Consider the following 21995-nt stretch of genomic DNA (forward strand, 5'->3'; position numbering starts at 1 on the left):
ATATCTTTCTTTAGGTTGGGAACGTTTTCTTCTATAATTTTATTAAATATATTTTCTGGACTGTTGAGCTGTACTTCTTCTCCTTCTTCTACTATTATTCTTAGGTTTGGTCTTTTTATTGTGTCCCAAATTTCCTGAATGTTTTGTGAGGAGAATTTGTTGGATTTGCTGTTTTCTTTGATCAATGCGTTTATTTTCTCTATGGTATCTTCAGTGTCTAAGATTCTTTCTTCTGTCTCTTGTATTCTGTTGGTAGTACTTGTCTCTGTAGTTCCTGTTTGTTTACCCAGATTTTCCATCTCCATCCTTCCCCCGGTTTGTGTTTTCTTTATTATCTCCATTTCATTCTTCAAGTCTTGAACCATTTCCTTTTCCTGTTTGATTGCTTTTTTAGTTTCTCTTGGTTTTCTTGGATATCTTTGAGAGATTTATTTATTTCCTTTACCTTTTTGTTTGTCATCTCTATTTCTTTATGGCAGTTTTTTTTAACCTCCTGTTTAAGGTCCTCTATTATTTTCATATAGTTCTGTTTAAAGCCAATTTCTTATATTTCTTCTGGAGTAGTGTGTTCAATTCTTGTTTCAGGATACGTGGATTCTGGTGATGTCATGTTGCCTTTCAGGTTGTTGGAGGAATTCTTGCATTGGTGCCTGCCCATCTCTTCCTTCAAATGGAGCCAGGAGAGGCCTTGTGTCTTGGTTCAGTCTTTGCTGTGACTGACTCTCTGGGTGGATTTCCTCAGTGTAGAAGCCGGAGCTGTTCCTGTCCATCCAGATGGAACTCCTCAGCCGAGCCAGAGTTTTTTAAAGGTCCTACCCCAAGCCAGGGACTTCTTCAGGAATTGATCCAGACCAGGGGCATTTACAGAAATAGGTTTGAGCAGACAACCTAGGCTAGAGTAGACCTGAGACAGCAAACTCCAAAGGAGTGCAGCAAAGCCTGGGAGTGCTGAGTGGCCTCCAGAAACACAGAGTAACCAATGTGGTAACTAGAACCATGGCACTGACTGTACCATGAGGAACAACCATTTGAGCCTTGGGTTCACTGGCACCTAGAAGATTAATCAACATAATCACAGACAGCCCGAACACACTTATTAGAGGAACAGATGAGTAGAAAAGTAAGAACACACCCAGCACCACAAAAAGCAACATGACACCACTAAAACCTAAAGAACCTACAGCAGCAAGACTTGAACAACCAAATATAGATGAAACAGAAGAAAATGACCTAAAAAACCATCAAGAGAATGTTTGAAACTCTTAAAGAGGAAATGAGAAATTCTCTCAAAGAAATGGAGGAAAAGACAAACAAAAAATTGGAAGACATCAGCAAATCCCTTAAAGAAAACCAAGATAAAGCAATCAAACATATGAAAGAAACTATTCAAGACTTGAAAACTGAAATAGAAATAATGGAGAAAACACAAGTTGAGGGAATTATAGAAACAGAAATCATGAGAAAGCCATTAGGAACTACAAATGCAGCATTAACAGTAGAATACAAGAGATAGAAGAGAGAATCTCAAGCACTGAAGATATAACACAGGAAATAGACTTATCAGTCAAAGAAAACATTAAGTCTAACAAAAACTTAACCCAAAATATCCAGGAAATATGGAACACTATGAAAAGGCCAAACCTATAAGTAGAGAAGAAGTTGAAGAAGATCAACTCAAAAGCACAGAAAATGTATTTAACAAAATCATAGAAGAAAACTTTCTTAACCTAAAGAAAAAATATGCCTATGAAGATACAAGAAGCTTAAAGAACACCAAACAGACTGGATCAAAAAAAAAGTTCCCTAGCCACATAATAATCAAAACACTAAACACACAGAGTAAAGAAAAAATATTAAGAACTGCAGGAAAAAGGCCAAGTAACATATAAAGGGACACCTACCAAAATTGCACCTGACTTCTCATTGGAGACAATGAAAGCCAGAAGGTCGTGGCCAAGCATTATGCAGACATTAAGAGACTGTAGATACCAGCCCAGACTACTATACCCAGCAAAATTTTCAATCACTATAGAAGGACAAAACAAGATATTTCAAGACAAAACCATGTTTAACCAATATCTAGCCACACACCCAGCCCTACACAAAATATTAGGAGGAAAACTCCAACATAAGGAAGTTGGCTAGATCAACAAGGACACAGACAATTGATGGTCTCATAGCAGCAAATCCCAAAGAAGGGAAAAGTGTATAAATTAACATCACCAACAATGAAAACTAAATTAACAGGAGATAGCAATCACTGGTCATTAATATCTCTTACTATAAATGCACTCAACTCACCTATAAAAAGGCACAGGCTATGGATATGAAAACAGAATCCATCCTACTTCTACATACAAGAAACACACCTTAACCTCAAAGACAGACATTGTCTCAGAGTAAAGCATTGGGAAAAAATATTCCAATCAAATGGACCTAAGAAACAAGCGGGTGTAGCTATCCTAATATCTAACAGAATAGACTTCAAACTAAAATCAATCAAAAGAGACAAAGAAGGACATTTCATATTAGTCACAGGAAAAATTTGTCAAATAGAAATCTCAATACTGAACATCTATGCCCCAAATGCAAGGGCACCCTCATATGTAAAAGAAACACTTCTAAAGCTTAAATCATACATTAAACCCCACATACTAATAGCGGGAGACTTCAACACTCCACTCTCACCACTGGACAGGTCAGTCAGACAAAAAATAAAAAGAGAAATAAAGGAACTAACAGATGTGATGACTCAAATGGACTTAACAGACATCTATAGAATATTCCATTCAGGGGCTGGAGAGATGGCTCAGTGGTTAAGAGCATTGCCTGCTCTTCCAAAGGTCCTGAGTTCAATCCCCAGCAACCACATGGTGGCTCACAACCATCTGTAATGAGGTCTGGTGCCCTCTTCTGGCCTGCAGACATACACACAGACAGAATATTGTATACATAATAAATAAATAAATATTTATAAAAAAGAATATTCCATTCAAACAGAAAAGAATATACCTTCTTCTCAGCACCTCATGGAACCTTCTCAAAAATTGACCACATACTCGGTAACAAAACAAATCTCACCAAATTTAAAAAAAAATGGAATAACCCCATGTATCTTATTAGATCACCATGGTTTAAAATTATAATTCAACAGCAATACTAATTCCAGAAAGTCCACAAACACATGGAAATTAAGCAATGCTCACCTGAATCATCAATGGGTCAAGGAATAAATAAAGGGAGAAATTTAAGACTTCCTAAAAATCAATGAAAATGAATGCACAACATACACAAATTTATGGGACACAATGAATGCAGTGTGAAGAGGAAAGTTTATAGCACTAAATGCCTACATAAAGAAGTTGGAAAAATCTCACACTTGTGGATTAACAGAACATTTGAAAACTTTAGAACAAAAAGAAGCAAACTCACCCAAGAGAACTAGACAGCAAGAAATAATCAAATTGAGAACTGAAACCAACAAAACAGAAACAAAGAAAACAATACAAAGAATCAATGAGACAAAGAGTTGGTTCTTTGAGAAAATCAACAAAATAGACAAACCTTTATCCAAACTAACCAAAAGACAGAGAGAGAATATCCAAATTAGCAAAATCAGAAATGAAAAGAGAGACATAACAACAGGCATGGAGGAAATACAGAGAATCATCAGGTCATATTTCAAAAACCTGTACTCCACAAAATTGGAAAACTTGAAGGAAATGGACAACTTTCTGGATAAATATCACTTACCAAAATTAAATCAAGACGAGATAAGCAAATTAAACAGACCTATAACGGCTGAAAAATAGAAACAGTCATTAAAAGTCTCCCAACCAAAAAAAAAGCCCAAGACCAGATGGTTTCAGCTCAGAATTCTACAAGATTTTCAAAGAACTAATACCAATACTTTTCAAATCATTCCACACAATAGAATCAGAAGGAACATTGCCAATCTCTTTATATGAGGCTACAATTGCCCTGATACCCAAACCACAGAAAGACATTACTAAGAAAAAGAATTATAGACCAATCTCACTCATGAACATTGATGCAAAAATATTAAATAAAATACTGGCAAATCAAATCCAAGAACACATCTGAACTTGATCCACCATGATCAAGTCGCTTCATCCCATGAATGCAGGGATGGTTCAACATATGAAAATCTGTAAAAGTAATCCACCATATAAACAAACTGAAAAATGAAAACCGCATGATCATCTCATTAGATCCTGAAAAAGCTTTCAACATCTTTCATGATAAAGGTCTTGGAGAAAGTAGGGATACAAGGAACATACCTAAATATAATAAAGGCGATATACTGCAAGCCAACAGCCAACATCAAACTAAATGGAGAGAAACTCCCAGCGATCCAACTGAAATCAGAAACAAGACAAGGTTGTTCACTCTCTCCATATCTATTCAATATAGTTCTTGAGGCCCTAGGAAGAGCAATAAGACACCAAAAGGAGATCAAGGGGATACAAATCAGAAAAGAAGAAGTCAAACTCTCACTATTTGCTGATGATTTGATAGTTTACATAAGCGGCCCCAAAAATTCTACAAAAGAACGTCTACAACTCATAAACACTTTTAGTAATGTAGCAGGATACAAGATTAACTCAAAAAAAAAATCAGTAGCCCTCCTGTACACAGATGATAAATGGGCTGAGAAAGAAATCAGAGAAACATCACCCTTCACAATAGCCACAAATAGCATAAAAAAATCTCAGAGTGACTCTAACAAAACAAGTGAAAGACTTATATGACAAGAACTTTAAATCTTTGAAGAAAGAAATTGAAGAAGAAGACACCATAAAGTGGAAAGATCTCCTATGCTCTTGGGTAGGTAGAATTAACATAGAAAAAATGGCAGTCTTACCAAAAGCAATCTAAAGATTCAATGCAATGCCCATCAAAATTCTAGCAAAATTCTTCACAGACCTCTAAAGAATGGTTCTCAACTTTATATAAAAAAAGCAAAAAACCCAGGATAGCCAAAACAATCCTGTACAATAAAAGAACTTCTGGAGGCATCACAATCCCAGATTTCAAGCTCTATTACAGAGCTACAGTACTGAAAACAGCCAGGTATTGGCATAAAAACAACAGGAGGACCAATGGACCAAATCGAAAATCAAGATATCAATCCACACACCTTGAAACACCTGATTTTTGACAAAGAAGCAAAAAATATGAAATGGGAAAAAGAAAGAATATATAACAAATGGTGCTGGCATAACTGGATATCAACATGTAGAAGTATGAAAATAGATCCATATCTGTCACCATGCACAAAACTCAAGTCCAAACGGATCAAAGACCTCGATATAAAGCCAGCCACATTGAACCTTATAGAAGAGAAAGTGGGAAGGACACTTGAACGCATTGGCACAGGAGAACACTTCCTAAATATAACCCCAGCAGCACAGACACTGAGAGAAACAATTAATAAATGGTACCTCCTGAAACTGAGAAGCTTCTGTAAAGCAAAGGACATGGTCAACAAGACAAATGACAGCCTATAGAATGGAAAAAGTTCTTCACTAACCCCACATCAGACAGAGGTCTGATCTCCAAAATATACAAAGAACCTAAGAAATTGGTCATCAAAAAAAAAATAATCCAATTAAAAAGATGGAATACAGACCTAAACAGAGAACTCTCACCAGAGGAATCTATAATGGCTGAAAGACACTTAAGAAAATGTTCAACATTCTTAGTCATCAGAGAAATATAAATCAAAACAACTCTGAGATTCCATCTTTCACCTGTAAAAATTGCCAAGATCAAAACCACTGATGACAATTTATGCTGGAGAGGTTTTGGGGTAAAGGGAACACTTCTTCATTGCTGGTGGGGATGCAAGCTAGTACAGCCTCTTTGGACGTCAGTGTGATGATTTCTCAGAAAATTAGGAAACAACCTTCATCAAGACCCAGTAATACCACGCTTGGGTATATGTCTCAATTGTACCAGAAGGATATGTGCTCAACTATGTTCATAGCAGCATTGTTTGTCATAGCCAGAACATGGAAACAACCTAAATGCCCCTCGACTGAGGAATAGATAAGGTAAATGTAATACATTTACACAACGTAGTACTACACAGGAGAAAAAAATAACGACATCCTGAATTTTGTAGGAAAATGGATAGATCGAGAAAACATCATTTTGAGTGAGGTAACCCAGACACAGAAAAACAATTGTCATATTTACTCACTCATAAGTGGTTTTTTTTAAAACATAAATCAAAGAAAACCAGCCCACAAAGCACAATCCCAGAGAACCTAGACAACAATGAAGACCCTAAGAGAGACATACATAGATCTAATCTACATGGGAAGTAAAAAAAGACAAGATCTCCTGAGTAAATAGGGAGCATGGGGACCTTGGGAAAGGGTTGAAGGGGAGGGGAGTGGCAGAGAGGGGAGCAGAGAAAATGTAGAGCTCAATAAAAATCAATAAAAATTTGTATAGGGAAAAAAATGAAATAATGGAAACAGTCTTTCTTAAAAATTTACCAGAAGTGTTATCATTAGTAATCAGCAGATTTTATTTATAAAACAATTTATTGGTTCATTTTCACTAAGACAAATATATCATCTATTAACAAGGGTGTCCGTGTGTGTGTGTGTGTGTGTGTGTGAGAGAGAGAGAGAGAGAGAGAGAGAGAGAGAGAGAGAGAGTGCGTGTGTGTCTGTAGGTGTCTTTCTCTGTGTGCATGTCTGTGTCTGTAGTACCAGAGATCCAACCTTGGGTCTTTGTGTCTCTAAGGCATAGATAAGTCCTACCAGATTCTCTGATAATGCCACTATCCAGTTTTATGGGAATAATTAATCATATTCAATAGTTTTGGACCAAATAGAAATAGTTTATACTTTCTGTTACTTTCCCCATTATTTTAAGTGCCCCCCAAATTAATAAAGAGCTTCAAAAAGGAGAGAAGCTGTTTAATGATGATTTAAATGAAACTATATAGATTTTTCCAAAATCATGGTTATGATTTTGATTTATAGTTATGAAAATTTTCCTTGTCATGCGATCTGAGAAATAAAATAAGTAGTAGCTGCTATGTCGATATTGAGGATGGTAGCTAGATTACTCTAATTTACTGTACCTGATACTTTCTAGAAAGTTTGTTTGGTTTTGTTTTGGTAGCATAGTCTAGTTTCTAATTCCTGGCAATCGTCGCACCCTCCAAGTGCAGAGATTACAGGTGTGAGACACCAAGGGAAGAAAGTTCTTTCAAAGTATTTTCAGATGATTTTTTTTTCTCTGCAATTTCCTCCTTCATCCTAGAGTTGTTGGTTATATCTCCTGCAAATTCCCACTAAAGAACTGCTTCCTATTTTAACAAAACTTCAAACAAAAAGAAACCCTATTCTGCCATTTCCGGTTTAGGGAAACTTGAAACTTCTCTCCAGCCCTCCTCCACGTCGCGCAGCCTTTCAGAACACACTGAATTCCTGCGACTAAGGTTAAAAAAAAAATCACTTACTTCATTTAGGCGTCTTAAAATACACAAAGATTTGATAATGTGGGTTTAAAAAAATTTAAACTAGTGTCCGATGCAACACAAAGCTAGCTTTCAGCTGTTTTATTTGCATACATTTCTCAGCAGGAAGTAACACGCAAAACTTCTGGTGGCCAAGGGAAAAGGTCCTTTATTCTAACTGAGTGCAATTCAGGGATCCTTTGCCCCCTCCCCCTTATTTTTCTTCCCCCCCTCGCCCCCTTCCAGGAGAGGGAATAGTCAAAAAGAATTGTTTCAACAGATCTCGCGGTGCTGTTCGAGATCCTGTGTTTTAAAAAAACAATTTAGAAATGATGCAAATGAGTCTGAGCCTTCCGGGGTTTGGGGCTGGGACTGCAGTGCTGGAAGCTCATTGAAAGCAGCCACTGGTGGAGGCGGGGCTCTGGCCAGTTCCCCTTCGACCTACCCCCACCCTCCTCTTCCAACCTCTGTTTGGCCCCTTGCTTTTCCAGTCGTTGCTGCAGCTGTTTCTCAACCCTCTTCAAGACTCCAGCGACCGACCTCAAGCTCTTGTTTCCAGGATGGTGATCCGTGTATATATTGCATCTTCTTCTGGCTCTACAGCGGTAAGGAGAGTGGGAGCCCACCTTTGTTGTTTTCCAACACACTAGTCCTCCTCTGCCCCAGAACCGTTAAATTGCAGAAGTTACACTGGAAGCTTCTCCTTCGAAGACGCAAGCATCGCCTACTACACCCTCCCCCTCGTCTTTCCTTTCTTCCTTTGTTGCGTCGATTTCATTTTTTTTTTTCGTGGAGTTAGCTTTGTTCGCCTTGAGACATTAGTACCATATTTCGTTTCTAAAAGGAAAATAAAGAAAAAAAGAAAGGAAGAAAACTACTGAGTTTAGGTAGATGGGAGGAGATAACTGCTTTATGGATTTCAAGGTTAGATGAAGTCAAGTGAAATAAAAAAAAACAGTGCCTTTCAGGCTTTCAAGAGTGAGGCATTTAACAAATATGCCCTAAGTACCGAGTTCAGGGGAAGTGCTGTTTCTGTAAAGGATAGAGACACTGATGGGAAGGGACTGGAAGACTCCTGAGGCACTCAGATTATTGTGAAATCACTGTAATGACATTATTTTGAGAGCATGTAGACAGGGCATATAACACTAAAAGAAAAAAAGAAAACAAAGTCAGGAACAGTGATATAAATGGTTTCTTCTTCTTCTTCTTCTTCTTCTTCTTCTTCTTCTTCTTCTTTCTTTCTTTCTTTCTTTCTTTCTTTTGGTGTGGGTGTTTTTATTTAATGTAGTGTAAGACATGTCGCCCATATTGGCTCTTATTTTGACATTTTCTTTTCCTTCAAAAAATTTTTAAAAACCACTACTTGAAGAGACTGGGTAAAGAACACGTGGCAACTGAGTTGCTGCCTCTTCCTAGGATATGATTTTCTTCCTCGATTCATCTGCCAACTGTTAACTTAGAATACTAGTTTTTAGCATATCTGAGGAGGATTGGGTAAACTGAGGTGAAAGCTGAATACATACTCCTGGCAAATGAAAGAGCCTCTGTTCTGTTCTTGCAATCCCAGGAAGAAAAAAAAAGGGCCAGCAGTGGCCAGAGCAGATGTGTGGGCTCTGGAATTGGAATGTAGAAACCTTCTCTAGCTTGAGTGGTGGAGATCCCAGGTTGTTGCGTTGTTTATCTTTACATTTAAGGGGATTTGGAATAGAACTGACGGTTACATGAAATCAGCAGAACCTTGAACCTTGAACTTTGTCTTTTGCCAATATGTGTGGGTACGCATAGACTGTATGTTAGCATGTAAGAAAACTTACCCCGAGAGTTATTGAACATTTTGTTTGAAAAAATAGAAGTGTTTGTTATTTCCTTGAGACCCCATTTTAGAAGCCTCTTGGCCTCCATAGATAACATTCTGATATTTCAAAGTAAAGCATGCGTGACTAAATATTAATCTACTACAATAACTGCATTTTCAAGAACCACTTTAATGCCTTTGGTTAATCCTTATTAGGTTGAACCTCTCAAGCATGTAGGTTTTTTTTTTTTTAATGTGGTGGCTTGCAGTTTCAACACTGCTGTTTGTTCTTTGCTTTATTTCTCTTCCATTTGTCTTCCAGAAGTAAACGCAAGGAGAAGCTGCTTTAAGAATCTCATCAACTACTAGAGTTATATCCTCTTTCTTTCTTAAGACTTCAATTTCTAAGTGTCCAAGAAGAGATTAAGACTTTTATTACATTATTTACATGATGGATATTCATGCTATTTGTGTTTAGTTTCTATTTTTTTTTCATGGATTTTAAGGACTTGTCCATTCTTTCACAATTTCCATTTTTATGAAAATGCCCATTTTCTATTTCACGGTGCCAAAATAAATGATTTCTTCATTATAATCTTGCATTTTTTTTAAAAAACCTAAAATAGTATGAAGAGAGTGTCTTTGAGGAGACCTTCTTTATGTGAGTGGGGTGCTGGTTATTTATCGGAGAAAGGAAATTTCTTTTATGATAGCAAAACTTTCCTTTAACATAGCAAAAACATTGTCATTGAAACAAATTATTTAGAAATTTGAAGGCAGATGTTCTGATGGAATCTAAAAATATTGAAAAGATACATTTCTGTGAGTTATTATGTGACTGATGAGTGTTTGAAGTTTCTTGGCTTTGGCTTAGTGATCTGTATTGAATGTTTTGCCTGCATATGCACATACTATATGCCTCCTGATGCTCATGGAGACTAGAAGAGGGTGTTGGATGTCATGGAATTGGAGTTACAGATGTTTTTGAACCAAAATGTGGATGCTGGGAACTGAACCCAAGTCCTCTGCAAGAGCAACACTTGTTCTCTCCAGCCCCAAAGCTGTTTTCATATTTTTCCTGAATACTATAAAAATCAGCAATATTATGTGGCTAATTGTTCTGCTACTAATCTAGAGCAGCAATAATAAACACTGTTATAGCCCAAAACTTCCTGTATTTCTCATCCTAGCTGAAAAAACAACTTAAAAAATGTTTCCTTGTCTCTGTTCCAATACACAGGAGTAGCACTTGCTTCTCAAGGTTAGAAATAAAATCAAATGTGGATTCTTTTACATTCACTTACAGATACAGCATCCCTCCCCTCCACTGGCTCCCCATTTTGCTATTCCCACATATGGGCATGCCCAGGCACTTCTTCTCAACCTGCAGGACTTATTCATTCTCCTAACATCTAAGGTCATGTTCAAATTTTTGTCCTCATGCCTACTAACTGCGTTCTATCATTGTCAGCATGCATTTCTTTATGGTTACACACAAGCTTAAATTTAAGCAGCTTTCACTGCTTTAAAGCTCTATGGCTTTAGTAGCTATGTGACACTAGGGAAGTTGTTTAACCTCTCCATGTCTGCATTTCCTTTCCTGAAAGAAACATAATCATGAGATTATTATCAAGAAAATGTAAGGTAGTGCCTAAAACAACGTAAGCATTCCTATCGCTGTCCTTACTGTAGTTACTACCAAGAATCCACTGCAGCCGGGTAGTGCTGGCATATGTCTTTAATTCCAGCACTTGGGAGAGAAAGGAAGACTGATTGCTGAGCTCAAGGCCAGCCTGACCTACCCAGTGAGTTCTAGGACAGCTAGGGCTACACAGAGAAACCCTGTTCTGAAAACAAACAAACCAGCCAAAGAATCCACTGCAAAGTCTAACACATTTGATTTTATTTCTAACCTTGAGAAGCATCCACATTTTGGTTCAAAAACATCTGTAACTCCAATTCCATGACATCCAACACCCTCTTCTAGTCTCCATGAGCATCAGGAGGCATATAGTATGTGCATATGCAGGCAAAACATTCAATACAGATCACTAAGCCAAAGCCAAGAAACTTCAAACACTCATCAGTCACATAATAACTCACAGAAATGTATCTTTTCAATATTTTTAGATTCCATCAGAACATCTGCCTTCAAATTTCTAAATAATTTGTTTCAATGACAATGTTTTTGCTATGTTAAAGGAAAGTTTTGCTATCATAAAAGAAATTTCCTTTCTCCAATAAATAACCAGCACCCCACTCACATAAAGAAGGGCTCCTCAAAGACACTCTCTTCATATTATTTTAGGTTTTTTTTTTTTTTAAAAAAGATGCAAGATTATAATGAATGTAAGTAAGTGGGGTATGTGGCTTCTTCACTCAAGGCTACGAAAGTGGAGAAGACATAGGCACATTTTGGGAATCCTAATATTTTTTATGTGAAGCTCTTACAGACAAATTCAGGCCTTCATTTTATTTCTCTTGGTGGAGGCATCTAGCAAGAATGTAGCTTCCAGTTGTCAACAGCAAGTGAATTCTGCATGTTCACGTTTTATTTCTTGTCACTTCCTAGTTGAACTTAACATCTGTTCTTAATATTAGTTTTGAGACAGAGACTCATCACCTAGGCCAGGTGAGATTCAAAATCATGATCCTCCTACCTCAGCCGCCCAAGTGCCAGGACTACTGTGGGTTTGTGCCACAACATCTGGCTTTCTACCCCCTCCTTCGTTTAGAATTGTTTATGCCTGTTATTGGTATGATGTCATGTAGCAGCATATGTATACTACATATCTAGAAGAAAATGAAATATTAACCTCCATGTCTAAAGTTGCAGTAGCTTTTAACTAAAACCAACACTGACCTTTGGTTGGAATTGTTAGAATAATGAGACAAGGTTTTGTTGACTTAGGAGAATTTTCCACTTAACTCTTTCTCCAAGATTCTTATTTGAGTTCCATTTTATGTCCTCTATGCATTCTGTGTGTGTTGGCACAGACACTTGATGGTTATGGTATCTAGGTGGTTGCTGAGGATCTCATTTAGGGGATAGCGTATGCAATAATTTCTCTCTCTCTCTCTCTCTCTCTCTCTCTCTCTCTCTCTCTCTCTCTCTCTCTCTCGTTTCTCTTATAACTACTGAAATGGAGCTAGTTTTAGAGTAGATTCTATGGCGGTGCTAACTCTCAAGTAATAAAGTAATAAAGGGACGTGAATAGACCGAGCACTCTTGGTTACCAAATCACAGTCATAGTATTTTCTTCACTTGTAATAGGCATGTAGAGCAGCAAGCCACTGTTCTTTGTCATGTGGTTCTTAAGTAATCTTTATCTTAGGTCACAGATTTTTTTTTTGCTGTTTTATCTTTGTATATATAAATTGAGCACTGACTTGAAATATGTTTTGGTGCATGCCATAGCTGTCAAGCTTTGTTGAAGTGGTGTTTATTTAAAACAATTCATAAACTAATTAGAAGGTCAAAATCAAAACCCATCAAATGAATAGGCATGCTTTTTGGAAACCCCAAGCAACGAAGAAGGATGACTTTCAAGTGTCAAATTCAAAGACTGAATGAAGATCAGTACCTTCAATTTGGTACCTAATACTTGAAAGCTAATTTCTCTAAAACCATAGTAAAGCCGTTGGAATAACTTGGTCCAAATTAAAATAGCTTAGCAAACATATTTCCCATCCAAGTACTAACCAGGCCCCATCCTGCTTAGCTTCCGAGATCAGATGAAATTGGACGTGTTCAGGGTTGTGTGGCCTTAGACAGGAAACATATCTCAATGGGGGTGGCTCTTGTGCAGTTGAAAATGTTTGAAAGTCTAATAGTCTATGGCACAATGTGTTATGAAAGTTAAGTAAGACTCATAAGTTTGTAGATGAAAACAATAATGGGAATTTATCTTTAGCATAAAGATTCATTCTGTTGAGGAAGAATAATAACCTTAAGATCAACCCTTCTCTTAAAATGGCCTGTGTTAAAGACTAGACATGGTCAGGCTGAATGTTCTACTTCTTTGTGGCTATTCTCAAGTGTCTTTTTTCTAAAACATGTATTGCCCAATAAACTATGTATCTTTAAAATTTATATTTATCCTTCGAGAAGTTCATATATGCATGCAATGTATTTTGATCATATTCGTTTCCTCCCACTCAGCTCCTTCTAGTTCTCATGCCTAACTCCTCCCAACTTCTTGTCGTCCTTTTTATATTGCCTATCAAGTGCAGCTTGCATTGCTCTTGTGTAAATGGGTGTGGACCGTCCACTGGACTCTGTTAAGCCTACTGGGCACCATGCCTTTAAAGGAAATTCTCTGCCAGCAGCCAACTGTCAGGAGCGACTCAGGTGGGAGGAGGGGCACATGAGCTCCTCTGCCATCCATGTTAGAATATTGATTGGTTTGAACTTGTTCAGGCAGCCGCAGCTCCTGACAACTCTGTGTCTTTATGGAATACATTTTGTCTTAACGGAATTACCAAGGATTAATATCATATTGTGTTTTATTGGCAAAATTAAATAGATTAGAGGGGATCTGTAAGTGACTGTTTGTCGCGAGCGACATACCTAGAGACCTTTGAAAATTACAACTTAATTACTTCCCTCAATCTAGACCAAGATGAAACAAACATACTTTGAAACAGAAAGGGCAACTCTTTTATGGCGACTGCTTTTGTTAGCATGGGAGACAAAGGTGACATTTAACACTTGACCGGGCCAGAAAAGTTGAAAACAAAGGAATTGTTTTCTAGCCTGATGCTTTACCTTTTGATATATGTTTTTTTTTTTGAAAGATTGTAGACTTGTAGAGCGAAATAAAAAATTCAAATAAAAGGTTAAAAATACCACAGCAAATTCAGACGCTGTAGATTTAAAGTGTTTAGCACCGTTGGAGTTTTGTTTTCCTTGTGCTACCTTTTTGTTAGCATGGCTGTTCAAGATTTGGCTGCAGGAGTGGTAAAAACTGGCATGGGTTCTTTCTGCGTTGTGCACGCCAGGCACTGTGCCTACTGCTTTTCATACATTCTTGCATTTAATTTAACTCTTAAGTAACTGTGAGGTGTTATTATTAGACTGGTTTATGTGACTTTCACTGAGATTCAAGAAAGATATTAGCTATATATTGATCAAGACCAAAGAGCTAGAAATGGCAGAGCTGTGATTACAACGAATACAGGATGTTGCCTTCAGAACCCCCAGAATTGTTATTTACATAGCCTCCATGTATAGATAGTACATAGAAATTTTGATTTATGATTAGAAATACAATTAATTTCAAGTCCAGCTTGGCCTACAGGGCTATTCAGAGAAATCCGGTCTCAAAAAACAAGTAACCATTTAAGTAGGGAGAGTGGGATATCTCAGTGGGTCAAAGTTGTAATGCTGTCTATGTTGATGACCTGACTTTGATTTGTACAATTCCCAGAGAGATGGAAGGCGACACCCAACTTCTGAAAGTTGCCCTTCTAACACTCACTGTGAGGTACCTGCATTCATACATACATATCATACACATGCACATGTTCACATACAATAGAAAAATACTCGGGAGATCCTCTTACTAGGTAAATGTGTTCTCATCTATGACCCTTGCTTGAGAATGAGATGGGAGGGAGACAGGCAACTAAGAGAGAGGCCAGCACTTGGATTTTCTTTTACAACGTTATACGCATGCGTGCATACACACAGAGGCTCCACCAGGGCTGTAGTTTAAGCAGTCTTTACCCCTTTTTGTAGGGGCTTGTGCTGCATATTGAACTTCTAGGACTTTGATTCTCATTTTTAAAACTATCCCTTTTGCTTAGCATGGCTGTGCAAACTGATAATCCTAGCAACTCTGGAAGTCTGATGTACAAGAATAGTAAGTGCGAGGCCAGACTAGGCTCCATGTTCAGACCCTGTGTCAAAAAAGAAAAAAAGGATAAAAAAAATGAAGGAAACAAAACATACCCACCCAACCCCCAAACATAGGAACAACCACAAAAACATGTATTTTATGAATATAAACTAGCATGGAAAAAAAGAGATGTAGGTTTTTATGAGTCTGTGACTATATTCGAAAGCAGTACTGTTATGATTTATAAACTCTGGCTTTGGATTCTCGTCTTTGAATTATATTCTTTGGTTTAGCTCTTCTGGAAATAAAAATCTATCGCAGAGTTGGGTTGGAGCCAAACATTTATGCTTGGGAGATTTCCAACAATGAGTCAAGACTAATTAAACTTCACTTTTTAAGCGCCAGACAGTATTCATCTCAGGTAACAGCTATTGCATGAGACACGTTGGTCTGTGTATTTCACCATTGCCGTTCATGCAGCTGCTTCGTCACAAGTGTGGCAGAGTTCTTCTTATTAAAATTGTAACCGTATGGAGTTAATCAAGTCGTATGGTTTTGGAAACCGTTATCTCTGGTATAAAATTTGAAAGTTGATTTAGAAGGAAAACTTGGGTAGATAATTACTTGTTGTTAAAAAGTGATGAACTACGTTGTTTTAATTTCTAGTGCAGGTAATTAGTCAGCTGTAGTTGAGAGTACTATGTAAAGAGACTCATGGTCCTGCTCGGTGGAGGAACGCTGTCCTAGATGGGTGGAGTTGGGCTATATATCCCTAGCACTCTATAAAAAAAGTCACGAAAATAATTTTAAGAGCTGTCTTGCTGTCTGTCATGGAGCACTTAGACATACCTCACACAGAACTTTACATGAAGTTTGTCATTTAATTCTCTAACAACTAAGTGAAATCAGTATTCAAATCTCTTCTTTTGAGATAAAGTTTCACAATGTGGCCTAGTGTGGGCCCATAATTTGCCTTTTTCTATCTTTAGCACCCTTATTGCAGAGATGACAGTCCTGTCTGACGCCAGGGTCTAGTGCCCCCATTTTTTTTTTGAGACAGGGTTTCTCTGTGGGTTTGGAGCCTGACCTGGACTAGCTCTGTTGACTAGGCTGGTCTCGAACTCACAGATATCCGCCTGCCTCTGCCTCCCGAGTGCTGGGATTAAAGGCGTGCGCCACCATCGCCCGGCATTAGTGTCCCCATTTTTATTTGAGGTCACGGTCTTGCCCTAATTGCCCTGGTGTTCACTATAAGATGAAACTGGCCTTGAATTTACAGAGGTCTCTGCCTCTGTTTTTCACATGCTAGGGTTAAAAGCATGCACCATGATGCCTGGCCCCCAACCTTAAGAAGCAAAAGCAGGCTAAGAAAGTTAACAAGGCCACAGAACTAGGAAACCACCTCCTAGATTTGTCTGATCTGAAACCATTGGCGTTAACCTGTATGCTAATCTCCCTACAGATTTGATATTTAATATTACTGTGTTTTTGAATATGTCGCTATGCTATTTCCTTTTGCTGATCTTGGAATAATCACGAAAATATCTCATAAGTGATTGGCATACAGTAGTATCAGGAACAATTAATTCTAAGGGTATCTATTATGTCAAGTAGGGAATTTAGGATTTTTTTCTTTTCTAATTTTTTTGGCTTTTTAAAAATAGTTTTTATTGAGCTATATATTTTTCTTTGCTCCCCTCTGTTCCTTTACCCTCCCCTTCTACCTTCTTCCATGGTCCCCATGCTTCCAATTTACTCAGGAGATCTTGTCTTTTTCTACTTCCCATGTAGATTAGATCCTTTGTATGTCTTTATTGGAGTCCGCATTGTTGTCTAGGTTCTCTGGGATTGTGAATTGTAGGCTGGTTTTTCTTTGCTTTATGTCTAGAAGCCACTTATGAGTAAGTACATATGATATTTGTCTTTCTGGGTCTGGGTTACCTCACTCAAAATGATGTTTTCTAGATCTATCCATTTTCCTGCAAAATTCAAGATGCTGTTTTTCTGCTGGGTAGTACTCCATTGTGTGAATGTACCAAATTTTCCTTATCCATTCTTGGGTTGAGGGGCATTTAGGTTGTTTCCATGTTCTGGCTATGACAAACAATGCTCCTATGAACATAGTTGAGCACATGCCCTTGTGGTATGATTGAGCATCCTTTGAGTATATACCCAAAAGTGGTATTGCTGGCTCTTGAGGTAGGTTGTTTCCTAATTTTCTGAGAAATCACCACACTGATATCCAAAAAGGCTGTATCAGTTTGCATTCCCACCAGCAACGCAGAAGTGTTCCCTTTACCTCACATCCTCTCCAGCATAAGTTGTCATCAGTGTTTTTGATCTTGGCCATTCTTATCAGTATATCAGTAATATGGAAGGGAACTTAGAATTCTTCTGAGCAGAAAAAGCCATGATCTCTCAAGACTGATCTTGATCAGGTAGAAAACAAAATGCGTACTTTAGGTCAGTATAATAAAATCACCTTGTATAAGCTATACAACAATAAGATGAAGCAAATTGGTCTGAGAATGGATTTTGAGGTGAGCTATATTATTGTTTATTTGGCATGAGTGGGCCACTGCATGTTTCTTTGACTGTTATCCTCACACCCTGAATATGGGTAATGTGAAATGAAGGGAGCTATGGAAGAAAGCTGCTATAAGCGTTAGAAGGAATCATTACAGAAAATTATTGAAACTGATCTCATTATTGCAGAAACTTACATATAGGTGGCCTTGTGGTGTTAGCTAAGAATTTTGAATTTCTTAAGACAGATAGTTGAGATGAAACTTTTGAGTTTCTACTTCAAAATGAAGAATAAAGAGATTAAAATTAAAATTTCTAAGTGAGTTCGAAGGAACAAAGTTTCTGAAGGCTGGAAGAGGAAAGTTGTTGCAGGTGTGAGTTTACCACATCATAAGACAAACTCTTGCTAAGTTTTTTTTTCTTTGTCAACTCTTCTTTTTTTTTTGTTGATTTTTATTGAGCTCTACATTTTTCTCTGCTCCCCTCCCTGCTTCTACCCTCCCCTTCAATGCTCTCCCATAGTCCCCATGCTCCTAATTTACTCAGGAGATCTTGACTTTTTCTACATTCCCATGTAGATTAGATTCATGTATGTTTCTCTTAGGGTCCTTATTGTTGCCTAGGTTCTCTGGGATTGTTATTTGTGGTCTGGTTTTCTTTGATTTATGTTTAAAAACCACTTTTGAGTGAGTACATATTGATATTTGTCTTTCTGTGTCTGGGTTACCTCACTCAAAATGATGTTTTCTAGCTCCATCCATTTTCCTACAAAATTCAAGCTGTCGTTATTTTTTTCTGCTGTGTAGTACTCCATTGTGTAAATATACTACATTTTCCTTATCCATTCTTTGGTCAAGGGGCATTTAGGTTGTTTCTAGGTTCTGGCTATGATGAACAATGCTGCTATGAACATAGTTGAGCATATGTCCTTGTGGCACGATTGAGCATCCTTTGGACATATACCCAAAAAGTGGTGTTACTGGGTCTTGAGGAAGGTTGTTTCCTAATTTCTGAGAAATCGCCACACTGACATCCAAAGGGGCTGTACCAGCTTGCACTCCCACCAGCAATCCTTGCTTAATTTTTAAGGGAGTAAGTAAGCAGTGTGACAAGACCCACAATAAGGTCAAACACTGAATTTGAATTTCTGGGTCATTATTTTTAAGAGGATGTTGAAAGACATGTATGAAAAGAATATGATGAAACTGATAAAATATCTAGTTATTATCTGGGCAGATAAGGGATTTGATTTAATTTTGAAGTTGAAATTGAAGAATGGATTTTATTTAGTATGCTTTGCAAATACTGTTTATATTTATATTTTACTGTTTTATATTGTATTATACTATTATGTTTATATTATATGGGGAGTTTATATTTACTATTATGTATTATATTATACTGTTATATGTTTATACTATATGAGGAGTTTAAGAGAAGGATGTGTATTACATTGAGAATTTAATCTGACACAACCAGAAAACTGTGAACACCAAACTTCATATGCCAAGGGATCCTAGCCTTACCCAAATGCCAGAGTCTCCACGAGAAAGGCCTACCCTGCCAGCCACATAGCATGTATCTACTTTAAAGTCAGTGTGTCTACATTTTGTGAAAAACAAAAATATCACAAGCTTGTCTAAATAATAATTTATGCATAGATGTTCAAGTAGATTTAGTATACATCAATATATAATAACTTTTGAAATTCATTAACTTACAGAGATAGATGTTCCCCATGGTTAGGCATGATGTCTTAAGAGTTTTGCTTTAAGATTAATTTAAGCATGATCGTTCATGCTATGTTACTTTACAGTACAGAGAAAACATCTAAAGAGCAGCTATTGAAAAAATGAGATACTATATCATGTAAAAGCACAACCTAAGAGATCCATGAAAAATAAGCAAAATTGGCCTCCTTGGGTTCTTCAAACATGGATGGATCTGAAAATAATTAGGAGTAAAAATTTTTAGATGATCTCTTAACATGTAGAGAAAGTACTGCTACTGACCTACACTTGAGAAAAGGATCACCATTTTATTTCTTTTTATTTTCTGCATGTGTGTGTTTTACCTGCATGTATGCCTGTGTGTAGCATGTGCACGCAGTGCCCACAGAGATCGGAAGAGGACAGTGGAGCCTCTGGAACTGGAGGTCACACATGGATGTGAGTTGCTGGGTGCTGGAAACCAAAATGGGTCGTCTGTAAGAGCAAAAAGCACTCTTAACCAGTGGGCCATCTCTTCATCCACAAGGACTACCATTTGGCATCACAAGATTTCTTTGAAATATTTGAAGTAAGAATGTTAAGCTTTTTCATTGTTTTTGTTTTATGACAGTTTCCTGCAGCCCCCAGGCTGGCTTTTCTAGGTAACTGAGGCTGAGGGTGACCTTGAACCAATGATCTTTGAAAGTGCTCAGATTACAATATATGCACAACCATGAATGCCATGTATGTGTGAGTCATTTGTGTGAAAGTATATGATACAAAGACAGTTGGGATATTCTTTTTTAAAGATTTATTTATTTATTATGTATACAGTGTTTTGCCTGCATGTATGCCTGCAAGCCAAAAGAGAGCACTAAATCTCCTTACAGATGGTTGGGAGCCACCATGTGGTTGCTGGGAATTGCACTCAGGACCCCAAAAAGTACAGCCAGTGCTCTTAACCCCTGAGCCATCTCTCCAGCAGTTGGGATAGGGATATTCTATATGATAACTTTAAATGTGTTTTTCTAAAAATTTTCTCAAGCTATAGGAATTCCTTCTGTCTTAATAACAATTTTAAACCCCAGAAGGAAGAGTAGAATAGATTTTGAGGCTAGGTCAAGTGTTTTCATTTCTTAACTTTGAATTGATGTCTGTTGAGTGTTAGAAGTAGTTTGTAGGGCCCTACTTGAGAACTATTATAAAATGCAACAGAGGCTTGAATAATAATTTATTTACTTTTTCTACTTCTTACTACCCAGAATATAATTAGAATGGAGTAGGATTCTACAGATTTGTTGATGCATCAACAGACGGCATGTTGCAATTCAAATGTGGCAGGCTACCAGTTGGAAATTTGTGGTTGGTGTTCAGAAACGTACGACTGGAGTGGGGCAAAGATGGCGGCTAGAAAGTTAATAGCGCAGGAGTCATTGTCAGGGTGTTCTCTGAAACTATGTGAAGGAAGGAACTAAGAGGAAGGGATTGCAAAATGAGATAAGGATACAGCCTTGCTGAAAATGTACACACAAGAAGTGGTGAAAGGCACAGAAAAGAGAGTTTCATTAAGAAAGAGGAGAGAGGTCTGGACTGGAAGCTAGGACAGAGGCCAGTGTTCAGGGAGCTTAGGCATTGTTCGGTAGTGCCATACAAGAATTGTGAAAATTCATGAAATACCATTGACTTCAAAAGCAGGAAATTATTAGTGACTTTGGGCATAGTAGTTTCAGTGGCATGCTGAAAGCAATGACCTGCTTGTAAGGACTAAAAACTAGAATCCACAAAGAAGGAGAGACAGGTATTGTCCAGTTTTTCACTGGTGTGATAAAAAGAAAGGCTCTCGCTAGGTGAGGAACATGTCAGCTAGGGACAAAGCTGTAGAGATGGGTGTCCAATGAGACCCTTTCTCAAGTAATAACAACAACGAACCATTATCCTTACTAGTTTAAGTTCCCTGTAAAGTGTGTATTGACTATGAAGAGAGTGATTTTAATTTTAGTGGCCAGTTTTAAGTTGCTCTTGTAAGAGAATAAGCAGGAAAGTCACAGCTCTTACATAAGTATGAATGGCTGGACAATTTCCACTGCCCTTACTTGCCAAACCAATTAACAAAATTGGCTCTTTAGAAAATAATAGTTTGTTGGCAGTGCTTGCCTCGTATGTGCAAGGGCCTGGATTTTATCCCAAGCCCTGAAAATAAAAATAAATAAATAAATGAATCCTTGTGGATGTTTGTGTTTTGCACTGGAAATGACTTGGGAGTTCTAAGAGTGCAGCTCATGTAATGTTTCTTTCAGAAACTTGAATTGTTTATACTTAGTTTCATTCCCAATGTCAATGGAAGCTCCCCAAGGCTGCAGGTTGGGTGATCAGTAAGTAGATGTTTCTGTAACCTTCAGATTTGGGGGCTGACTTGGAATCTTGTGCACAGAATTCAAAGAAGATAAAGAGATAAATGCAATTCTTTGAGATTCCCTATAAACAAAACTGTTAGAGTCTAGATCTGAGCGCTTGTAGAGCCTTGGCTCTCTACTTGTACATGGAACTTACCTGACAGCCTGTGGATGTCGGCAAAGTCATAGAAACAGTTGAGAGACCTGAATAAAGAACCTTGTTAAAGA

The 21995-nt window shown here is 37.6% G+C and overlaps 1 protein-coding gene across 2 annotated transcripts in view; it reads left to right on the forward strand.

The window, feature by feature from the left end:
• Nucleotides 1-7882: 7882 nt before the first annotated feature.
• The window catches only part of Sh3bgrl (SH3 domain binding glutamate rich protein like), an 87734-nt gene continuing 73621 nt past the window's right edge, over nucleotides 7883-21995 (forward strand). The window contains exon 1 of one of the 2 annotated variants that reach the window (XM_050127570.1): nucleotides 7883-8106. In XM_050127570.1, the coding sequence (XP_049983527.1) occupies nucleotides 8062-8106 (45 nt within the window). In that variant the 5' untranslated portion in view covers nucleotides 7883-8061. The remainder of the gene's footprint in view (nucleotides 8107-21995) is intronic. The other variant, XM_050127571.1, reaches the window with a different exon arrangement.

Source organism: Alexandromys fortis, unplaced genomic scaffold, assembly GCF_014885135.2.
Source record: "Alexandromys fortis isolate MF-2015 unplaced genomic scaffold, M_Fortis_MF-2015_v1.1 scaffold_188, whole genome shotgun sequence".
Taxonomy (NCBI): Eukaryota; Metazoa; Chordata; class Mammalia; order Rodentia; family Cricetidae; genus Alexandromys; species Alexandromys fortis.